The following is an 11734-nucleotide window of genomic DNA, read 5'->3' as shown; positions in this document are numbered from 1 at the left end:
TCCATTCACCATCCTGGAGCTGATGCTTAAAATACTTTGTTCCAGACAAGGCAAAGGTTCTAATCTAAACATTTGGAGAAAATGATTCCTCCTTAGTTTCTCTTTCATTTCTACAACATAAATGCCTCTTTCATTCCTTAGTCAGAAAGAATCACGAGACACCAATAAACACACTTCAAAATAAAGTTTAATTATGTCACAAATATCCACTTTGCACTATGTAGTATCATCACTACTAGTCGGCAATATAAAAAGACTTTCCAGCATAGGAAAACCACGGGAATCATGCGATTCTTCAGGAAGACGTACACACGCACACACACTGAAAGCTGCAAAATACTGGGCGAGACTCATTTTACCACAACATTCGATCACAATGCACCAAAATGTGTACTGAAAATGCTTATTAAAAGAGAGGGCAATCCGAATCTTGAGATTTAAAGTAATTTACTAATTTTTATTTTCTTGTTGCTGTTCCTTGTTGCCAATAATGTGATCAATATCATTTCTTATTGGAATGGAGATAGCTGAAGAGCCTTTAAAAACACCAACTGATTCCTTTGCTACTTGGGTAATTACTAACAAGAAAACAGAGTTCAGTCTCTATATAATCATGCTCTAGTTTAAATTTCAAGTCTAGAGCAAACTGAGAGATCTTGTAACTGGGCTATCCATAGTTTGTTTGCACATTATTTTCTCTGGTGCTACCTGTAACAATATTTTTCAAGTATCTTGGTGAATTGCACCATCAAATCCAACCATAGAATAAACCAGGCCTTGAAAGGTAATGTTCCTAGAATTGTTAAATTGCCCACATGCCTAGCTATCTCCAAGTGTGCATTTTCAGAAGTATAATTGGTGCAATTCAACTCCATAAAAATCATTTCACTAGGAATTCTACTATAATCACCATTAGAAGGTAGAGTGTATCACATTTTCCCCTCTGATTCTTTGGCTGTAGCAAAGTCAAGACTATTTTAATGTTTTGTAATTGTGTCAACGCTGTCCTACAGAAGCATCCGAAGTAGGAAGTCATTCATACCTATTCAGTTTCCTGCAAATTTTAGAATTAATGTATCAGACACGCCTAGGCTGTAAGAGAAAATCAAAATGGAGGTCAGGTCTATAGTCACTGGTATCTTCAGTTTAGAGCAGGGGGGTCACACTCGCAGCCTGCAGGCCAGATGCGTCACACGCTGGCCACACCTACGCCCGGTTTAGTGAAAGGGGGGGGGGGAGTCCCGACACGTCACGACACTGCCATGACGACAGGAGTGACACCCCTGGTCTAGAGGAATGTTTCTCAACCTGGCAGCTTTAAGGTGTGTGGACTTCAACTCCCATAATTCCTCGGCCAACCAAGAGTTGAAGGCCCCACAACTCAAAGCTACTGAGGTTGGGAAATTCTGCTCTACTCTAGAGGAAAGGCTGAATAGGATTGTTCAGGGATTTGGGGTTTTAAAAAAGTGAAGATAGCCAGGACTACAAAATCAAAGCCCTATCTCAACATACAATATATGAAAAAGATGTACCATACTTTTCAGAGTATAATGCACCTTAGTTTTTGGGAAGGAAAATAGGGGGGGGGGGATTCTGCCTACCAGGTATTCATCTTGCTAGCATCCTTAGTCTGGTCAGCTTCAGCACATAGGTTAGCTGGTTTTCAGTGCATGCGTGCGCACTTTTTATCTCCTGGTTGGGGATAAAAAACAGCTTCTAAAGCACAGCTGATCTTTGGAGGGAGCAGCAATGAGAAAAGCAGGCAAAGCATGGAAGATCACTCGTTAGCGCATTAGCGCTGAAAAAAAGCTTCAAAAAAGCTACTTTCGGAGTATAAGATGCACCCAAATTTTCAGCCTCTTTTAGGGGAGAAAGTGTGTCTTATACTCTGAAAAATACGGTAGCTACTATTCTGCAGATGCCTATAGTTTTGATTTTTGGAGGAGAGTACTGTGGCCTTACATTGATCTGGTTCTTCTGGATGTGCATCTGTGATATGGATTCGACAGAAACTGAGGTCTCTGCCCCTAACACCATGTTATAGTCTCCCATGCAAGTTCCCAGTTCTCCTAGAATTCACAACCTTAGTAAATTGGAAATGGCTGGACATATAGTAACAAGGGAATTCCAAACTCTTTTATTAAAGGGGAGAGAGTAAAACCTGGAAAATAGCAAAACTAATATAAAGGCAAAAAGTATTTCTCAAAACTAGAGATGTGGATCCCTTTAGGGCATTTGATTTATTAGTAAAGACTTGCCTTTCAAAATGGTACGTGGAATTTTGACATTATCAAAGCTAAAAGAAATGGCAGTGATAATCGACAAGTGGGGAAGAGATATTGGTTGACTGATTAATTGATCTGTGCATCCTTTGGTTCAGTGCAAACAGAAGAAAATTCAGGTCATTAAGGGGAGTCTTAAGTCCAGAAGATTCAGGATGCTACCAGACTGCGGTGGAAACTTCAAGACGATGAAATAAAACAATACTGGGTGAAAAGTTCAGATGGGAATTGCTAGGTTCCCTTTGCATAAGCACTTGCCTCGTATTCAGCACTGTTGGTGGTATATTTATTTAATGTGGACATAGCAGCAGCTGCAAAGAATACATTTGACATGGTACCACCACCTGCTCTCTCACTCACATCCATTTTTTGGCTGTAATTTTAGAACCTCAAATCATAAATTAGTTTCTGACATTTGTTTAATTATCCATTTTTTTTTGTTATGATCTACAGATGGGGAATGTACTAAATAGGGCAGAAAAAGACACATGCAGACAAAAGGACCCAAAGTGAAAGATATTATCAGCAACAGCATACTTAATCAGCATTCTACTTTTATTTTTAATTTTTTTTTCTCCTTAAATCCCAACTCTTCCACCACAAGCAGTGAATTCTGGCCTCTCCCCCCGCCAGTTCAGGCTACAGAACCGCTGCCTGTCAAGAAAGTGCTTGGAAGTCATAAGCCGCCCAGGGAGCAGAGTTCAGTTATGCTCAGCGTCGCGCATTCGGCATCCCACCGCGGTGATGAGGGCGGCTCCTTTGCCACTGCCGTCTTCTGAAAGCAGGAATGTCACGTCACATTTGGGCGCCAGATCCTTTACCGTTTGGTGCATGACTTTTGAAAAGCTGCAGAAAGCAGAGAAGGGGTGAAAAGTCCTGCTTCTACCCAACTGAAAATGGCACCATCATCTAAATATGCTGCAGGGGCTTCATTTGACTTGCAGCCGGGGGCAGGAAAGTCAACATCTGCCCAGTGGCAAGTGCGGTGGTGCATGAGAATCCCTGCCCTGTCCAATCTGTCACTCAGGTACAAAAGCAGCAGGGCATCTATTGCAACACAACATCTGAGCCGAGGTGGCACAGTGGTTAAATGCAGCACTGCAGGCTACTTCAGCTGACTGCAGTTCAGCAGTTCGGCTGTTCAAATCTCACCGGCTCAAGGTTGACTCAGCCTTCCATCCTTCCGAGGTGGGTAAAATGAGGACCCGGATTGTTGTTGGGGGCAATATATGCTGACTCTGTAAACCGCTTAGAGAGGGCTGAAAGCCCTATGAAGCGGTATATAAGTCTAACTGCTATTGCTATTGCTATCTTCCAGCTTGCTGATTTCAGATCAACTGTTGGATGCCCAGGTAGGCAGGAAATTTAATTTTATTTGTGTATTTATCACATCTCTACACCACCCATCTTACTTGAGAGACTCTTAGGAGAATGACCAAAATATGGAAATGTTTTTCCTACAATATGACTAAAACGTGATGGTTGTAAAAATGAATGGCAATACATAATTAGAGATAATATCATATACATTTTATACAACAGCCTTCCCCAACCTGGTGCTTCTCAAGATGTGTTGAGATTACTTTTCCTAAAACTGCCAATCAACAATATTGAAAAAGGATACTAATACAGAAATGCCCAGCAGAAACTATCTATGGAATGCCAGGGGCACAGATCGGTGCATGCTCTACGCAAAGTGATGTTTTCACATCCACATTTATTTAGGCACTTATTTTCACTCATACAGAAACAAATTTGACATCCCGTCAAATTACCTATATCCTCCGCCCTTCATTTATCACTCAGAAAATAATGCTGGAGAAAGAGAGTATACAGTGACTACGTATACCATGTTTTTGTACTTGGAAATGAATTTGTTATTTATTTTACTTCTTAAATTTATTTGCTGCCTATCTTGCCTTGGGGCTACTCTAGGTGGCTTATAATAATAAAAAAGAAAATGAAAGGGAGTGTAAACAAAAACAAAAGAAATCAGCTCCTAAAATAAACAATGAAAAAGGAATACAAGAAGAATACAATAGTATGATGACCAAAAGATGGATGGATGAAGAGTAGAGTGCGCCCGGAAGTGGGGGGTGGGATTATAAATTTTATATATTAGATAAAATTATATATTTATATTAATTTATAATATGTATATAAATTTAATTATAATTTATACACATGTGCATATAGCAATAGCAGTTAGACTTATATACCGCTTCATAGGGCTTTCAGCCCTCTCTAAGCGGTTTACAGAGTCAGCATATTGCCCCCCACAGTCTGGGTCCTCATTTCACCTACCTCGGAAGGATGGAAGGCTGAGTTAACCTTCAGCCAGTGAGATTAGAACCGCTGAACTGCAGATAACAGTCAGGTGTAGTGGCCTTCAGTACTGCACCCTAACCACTGCGCCACCTCGGCTCTTCATACACTGCACATATGAAGAGTCACCTTGTGTTGAGATGGACAGCAAATAAATTTAATTAAAAATATAAAAATGGCTGTGTGTGCGCGCGCTCACGCATCCACATTCCAGCATAACTCTGGAACGCCTTGAGTAATGTCAACCAAGCTTGGTATACAGATGACTTACTCTCTGGAAACAAATACTGTGGAGGTAAGACACCCCTAACACCTTTCGGGGGGTGTGTTGTGTTAAGATACAGCCTGTTGTGCCTTAAAATGGCTTCTATTGTATAGCGCTCTGGAGTTGCCATGGTAACGGCTTCACAGTGCTCCACAAGGGGGCTCCCACTGGTAAGGGAGAAAATCCAATGTTAGAAATTGTGGCGATGTTCATGGAAGAGGGTTGGGATAAATAAATACCTGGGCTAAAAAAAAAAAAATTATAAATAAAGATGGCACAACATGGGAATTAAAATTAATCTGTGAGAAAGAGTTCCATCTTGTCAGCTCTTCCATCCTCTGAAAACCACAAAACTCACAATGAATTATCAGAACATCATCCCACGTTTGCATTAACATACGTGATGCTGGAGACTGAATTGCCTCATTTAACACACGTGGACTGGAAAAGGGGGAATGAGATTTAAACCATGCAGAATCCAGCATTTGCTCCTACCCAAACTCACACAAAATACTTACTGTGGATGAAGTTTGTATAGTGTGCCGTCTACGCCCACAGTGATATCCAGATGCTCCAAGCCTCTGTTCTCCCTTATTTTATCTACAACAGCAGCCATTCCAGCGCCACACAGCTGAGCTGCCCTCCGCGACACCGCTCCGCATACCATCTTCACAATTATACTGTCATCACAAGTGCTGTTCAGGCCAAGCTGCTGGAGAATGGTACGGACCTGAAGCAACGCTAACCTATCGCTGTTGAGAAAGGGCATGAAAGGGGCGGAGTCAAGCACTTGAAGGACTTTCCAAAGCTAAGCATATTGTTTGAGGGCCAAACTAGCTTTGAGGATCTCTGCCCACTTTCAATATTAGGCGACACCGATTTGAAAGATTTCACATCTGGAGCATCTTTGCAGGCAGCATGCAGACCCTATACCAGGGGTGTCAAACTCAAGGCCCGCGGGTTGAATCTGCCCCACGGGATGCTTAAATCTGGGTGGTGGGTCTTCCCTGGACACAGCAAAGGACCGAACCGTCATGGCTCTGCCAGTGAAAACATTTTCACTGGCAGAGGGTTGCAGGAGGCTGTCCCAGCTGAGGGAAAAATTGAATTTCCTTCAAATCCAATTAACCCCTGGTGATTACATGGACACATCTTGTCTCTACTTGTTTTCTGATTTCATATGATTGGCATCTCCCTGTGATTTCTTTCTAAGTACTAAGTAGCTGTCAGGCCTGCAGCCATCTTTTCTTTTGGATCTTTGACCTGCCACACTTTCTATTATTCTACTATGCATTTTCTACTGTAGGAAAATGGGAGGGGGGATTGTACGGAGTTAGATGCTATGTAGCCATAACAAAATTCTTTCTAGAAAGCCAAGTCATCCTTAGTCTTTTCACCTCTGCACCTGTCCGGAACTGGATGGGTGGAACTACCAGCTTGGTAGTGGGAGATTGGACCATGTGATGGACTTGTGGGTGTGGGGGCAAGATCTTCAACTTTCAACTAGGTGGGGAAACCCGGGAAGCTTTCAGATTCAGATTTTCCCAAATGTGCCAACATGGCTCTCTTAATAAATTGTAACTTTGAGGAATCCTTTGCCTTGGACTCTGATTTACTTTTGGATGCTATTTGGAACCCTGACAGTAGCCTTGATACTGGTTAGCTTTTGCAAAAATCAGCTAGATCAGAAGTGGGGAAGCACAGTCCCACTGTGACTTGTGGACTTCAATTCCCAGAATTCCTGAGCCAGCATGGAGTTGAAGTCATAAAGGCCCTCATAGATGATGAGGAGAAAGTATTGATGTGAATATGGGAAGAAAATGCTAAATGAGACACCTAAGTAACTGCTAACATAGTGAGATAATAACAAGTTCCATTCCAGATATATTGTGTGCACTTACCTCTCAATCTGTGAAAGAAACTTGGTTTCAAAAATGCCCCTGGTTTTCAGTGTTTCTGAAATTTGACCCCTGAAGAGGAATCCTCTTTTTGTGAAGTCAATCAAAATGTTACGAACAATTTCCCCTAAATACATTCCACTGATCATCTTCTCATACCTACAGTCGTGGACAAAAATACCAGTTCAAAAACACTGTTAGCAAGGATGACAGAAATTACGGTATTTTAAAAAATCTAATGCATTTTTCACAAGCATATTGGGGAGGAGAATTTTTACACCACTTCATTTACATGAAGCAAAAAATGTAAAACCAAGACAGTCAGTAAGCTACTGGCAGTCCTCGAATTGAGCCCAAAATTTATGTTGCTCAGTAAAACATCTGTTAAGCGAGCTTTGCAACCTTTCTCGTCATAGTTGTTAAGTGAATCAGTGCAGTAGTTAAGTTAGTAACATGGTTGTTAAGTGAATCTGACCTCCCCATTGACTTTGCATCTCAGAAGGTCGCAAAAGGGGATCACATGACCCCAGGACACTGCAACTGTCATAATTATGAGTCAATTTCCAAGCATGCGAATTTTGATCATATGACCATGGGTATATATTCCAGCAGTTGTAAGTGTGAAAAATGGTCCCAGGTCACTTTTTTTAGAGCTGTTGTAACTTTGAACGGTCACTGTTGTAAGCCCTGATTTAGAAATTCATGAGACCTGAGAAGCCACCCTAACCCGTGCCCCTTTTACATCTGTTAATGAACAGGACAATCCTTCCACTTCACCCATTTCCAATCCCCTCTGATTTTTCCTAAACAGGTTGTTCTCATTTAGCAACCACAAGAGGAGCCAGCAACTTAGTTGTTAAATGAAGCGCTCTGTAAGGGAAACCACAGCCATATTACAATATTACTTCAGCTTTCCTTTCCTTTACAGATCAGATCTGTCAATGTCCTGATGCAAGGATTAGTTGCAAAGTTACATTTTCATCACTGTCATTGGTCACTTTGGCAGAGCACAGGCCAAAGGAAGGGAAGAAAGAGAAAAAGCATGCTTTTCTCTTGAATTTTTTGGGGCGATCACAGCGATGATAGCAATCTCTTGTTTCTATTCTTCCACATTGATCAGGAATCAAAACCTGTTATTTCCCTAATCAACAGCTGTTATTTCTCATTCCACTGTAAAGATTCCTGAGCATGCTCAGAGTCTCCATTGCTGACTTTGGAAAGTCCTAGCCCATTTCAATTCAAGGATGGTTGTTACCCATCTTTCATGGCAGTGGATAAAAATATTTCTGACTTCACATTGGATTTTTGCCTTCTTAAAGATTATCATCAGGATCTTGTAAAAGAAATCATAGTAATTGTACTGACCCATACATCTATATACTGCCTGTAAGCATTCTGTCTCTGGCTGACTTGTACACCCTTCTGTTGTCCAACAGTACTATACACACCTGGGGATAAACTCAGAGGTGGGATTCAGCCGGTTCAGACCGATTCAGGCGAACCGGATGCTAATTTTACATCTGGTTCATCGAACCGCTATTTGCAAGGACTGACTGGCCCCCCCTGCCCTCCCCCCCAGGACTCTTCACGCGGCCCATTTTGGATGCCAGGTAAGTGCAGGGCCCACACAGAGGCTCTGGGAGGGTGAAAAACGGGCCATCCAGAAGTTCTGGAAGTCCGGAAACACGGCTCCGGAGCCTGGGGGAGGCCATTTTCACCCTCCCGGAGGCTCGGCAAAAGCCTCTGGAACCTGGGGAGGGTGAAAATCCCCCCCACACACACACCATGGTGCAGAAGGCCGAATAGGCCACGCCCACCCAGCAACCGGACAGATAACCGGCTGCTAAATTTTTTTAATCCCACCCCTGGATAACCCCCTCTGCAGCAAAAGAAAACCACACAGCTTCACATTTCTCATCAGGACTTACCTTTGCTTTCCACTATTTAACGAAAACTCATCCACAGCTTTGTCATAGATCGTTCTGATGTCATCTAGACATCCGTTGTCCCCAAAGGCACCCCACTCCATGTTCACACACATCCTTCCTTGGTCTCCTTCCACCATTTCAATATTTCTGGTTTCCTCCATGTAGCAGGCATTGCTCCCGGTTCCTGGAATTAGGAAATAAACAGACTCACAACTAGAAGGGGAGTTTCCTGTTATCGTCAAAGAGCAGGACATGGGGCTTCCTTAACTTGAAGGCTGTACCAGGATTTTAGGGACCAAGGTGGTCATGGAAAGGGGGCAGAGGCCCAAGAGACAAAACACATATCTTGTGGTCATGATACAAACCCAGAGGTGGAGATAAAAATACCTTCAACTCAAATTGAACTCTTAGATTTTGGTTTATTCCCTAAATAACACTTTGAGGGAGATTAGGCTGAATAAGACTAGGTTTTCCATTGTCATTCTGTGATCTACATAGCTGAACAGAAATTTGAACTTAGATCTGAGTTCAGAAGCATGAGTAGCTAATAAAAGGCATTTATTTGTGGAGGGAGGGGCTAATGTCGCGACGAGATGGTTGTGTGGTCTTAATGCTCTGAGACCACAGCCAATAGTTTTGCCACTGGGTGGTCCAAACGGACCTAAACCGTCCCGAAGAGACGATGAACAGGAAGAATACGTCTTGCTGATCTCGGGGATATCACAAAATCCTCGAAAGAAGCAAGAGAAGTTCTTCAAGCCGATGACAAAAAATCCAGCCAAAGGCTGACAAAGTCGGGGCGGCCCAAAACAGAAGGATACGGAAAGAGAAAGTGTTTCCAGCTGGTGAGGATTTTTTATTGTTTTAAAAAAGAGACTGCCTATAAAAACTCAAAAACCAATTTAAATTACAGAATAGAAGAATCAAGCGGTGGAATTGAATTTGGAATGGTTTTGGACAGTGGTTATCTTACTTTTTAAATGTTATTTACATGTATCGAATCTATGCAAGCCTTTTGAAATGGATGGATTAAGTTTTATTCTTCTACCTTCTCTTTGTGACTCTCTGTAATTTACAGACTAAAGCTTTCTTCTTTTATTGCTGTGGGTATTTACAAAAGTGTCATCGCTCCGGAGGCTTTGATCGGAGTTTTGAGTATTCAAAATGTTCAAAACAGAACATTTTTTTTCTTTTCTTTTACGGATTGCTTTGACTTGGTGCCTCAAGGCTTTATTGTCTTGGCTACAAACTGATAAGAACGCACAGATGTGCCTTTGAAGTTCGACCAGAGAGGAGAGCAGCGTTCTTTGTGAATCTATGCTTTAATTTTGTTGATCTTTTAAGCTAGAGTAGCTGTGTTTGTCAGAATGACACAATCCCAAGGAAAAATAGACGTCTTGACTTTGTAAGATACACTTTCAGAATTATAGAAATTATTAAATATAGAAGAGAAACAACTGGAATACTTAGAGCACATAACAAGAAAATATGATGAAAAAATTGAAAATGTTCATCAAATGCAAAATGGGGTGATTGAAACTCAAAACACCAAAGTGGAAAATGAATATAGAGACTAAACCTGCTGATATCTATGGTAATTGGTTTGTTCCTGAAAATGGAAAGAATGGAATACAGAAAGAGGAATTAAATGGAGAGGAAATCTACTTCAAGGGTCAAGATATAGAAGATAAAATTAAAGAACCTATGGACTTAAAGAAAGAAATTCCACTAGCAAAAGTTTTGATAACACTGCTGACAATCAAAGACAAACTGAATAAGGAAACAAAAAGAGGGCATCAAGATTATATGAGAGATCTTATAAGCAAGGAGTTGCTAAGGGAAGTCCATAAAAAGCTGATCAAGAAGATGACTAGAGGATTGGTACCACAAATGGCAGAAGATCTGAGATTGTTTTGTTATTGGAAAGATACAGATTGATAGATGGAAGAATATAACTTAAAACTAGTTAAACTTAGTGAAATTTAGTAATAATAGATATAATTAAATAAATAATTGATAATGATAATAATGTTGATAATAATAATAAAAAACACAATGTGTAGTGTTATGATAAGTAATAATTGGATATGAATATTGAATGGTACCCATGAAAGGAAGATTAGAAATCCTTTTGGATTATATATAAAAGTTAATAAAAAAGAATTGTTAGATACAATTAAGTTTTGATTATTAGGGGGAAAATGTTATGATACAGGATATAGTCAAATAAAGGAGGGATAATGATGACAATATATATATATATATATATATATATATATATATATATATATATGTATATGTATATGTATATGTATATGTATATGTATATGTATATGTATATGTATATGTATATGTATATGTATATGTATATGTATATGTATATGTATATGTATATGTATAATATAAGAAAACTAGATGGAAATTGCCAACAGCGATTTGGAAAGGAGGATTAGAAAAGTGTTATTAAATATTATGGATTTTTAACTAGAATAGGACATAAGGATTCAGTGTTGTTGGAGGATTTTAGAAATATTAAATGAAATGCCAGTATGTGGTTATGTATTAAATTTCGGTATATTTTATAATGAAGGATGTTTAAATAATTATAGTCAAATATAAATGGAGGTATAAGGGTAACATGTATAAACATTTGAGTTAAAATACTTGAGTTAATATGAATTATGTTTGATGACTGTGGAAGAGATGCACAAAAACCTTTTGTAACCAACTGATACACTTTCTACAGTATGTAAAGAAGAAAGATTTTATGTGTTGTGTTTGTTTTGAAAATAAAAAATTTTTTAAAAAAGGGGGGGCATCGATTTGTGGATTGTTTTGTTAATTGATTTCAACATCCCCGACAAGAGACTTTAGCTTTTACAAAATATAATTAAGACCTACCCATACTCCACAAGTTATTATATTCTACCCGGTATTTGCTATTTAGGTCACTTGCTAAATCTGTATTCTGAAAAATTCAATCGTGAGAAAAGAATTAGCAGTTGAAGTGGTTCAGGCAATTAAAAAGGAAAATGG

General features: G+C 39.9%; 1 protein-coding gene across 1 annotated transcript in view; it reads right to left on the bottom strand.

The window, feature by feature from the left end:
• Nucleotides 1–169: 169 nt before the first annotated feature.
• Nucleotides 170–11734, bottom strand: part of HK1 (hexokinase 1) — a 55004-nt gene continuing 43439 nt past the window's right edge. Inside the window, exons 15-18 of the mRNA XM_014070052.2 lie at nucleotides 8699–8882; nucleotides 6774–6929; nucleotides 5391–5624; nucleotides 170–3128 (exon numbers count right to left, since the gene is read on the bottom strand). Of these exons, the coding sequence (XP_013925527.2) occupies nucleotides 2984–3128; nucleotides 5391–5624; nucleotides 6774–6929; nucleotides 8699–8882 (719 nt within the window). The 3' untranslated portion in view covers nucleotides 170–2983. The remainder of the gene's footprint in view (nucleotides 3129–5390; nucleotides 5625–6773; nucleotides 6930–8698; nucleotides 8883–11734) is intronic.

The sequence above is a fragment of the Thamnophis sirtalis genome, unplaced genomic scaffold, assembly GCF_051295495.1.
Source record: "Thamnophis sirtalis isolate CommonGarterSnake01/CBP01778 unplaced genomic scaffold, rThaSir2_p1.2 scaffold_15, whole genome shotgun sequence".
In the NCBI taxonomy this organism is placed as follows: Eukaryota; Metazoa; Chordata; class Lepidosauria; order Squamata; family Natricidae; genus Thamnophis; species Thamnophis sirtalis.
Note: the sequence above shows the minus strand (reverse complement) of the source record. Positions and strands in the feature narration are given on the sequence as shown.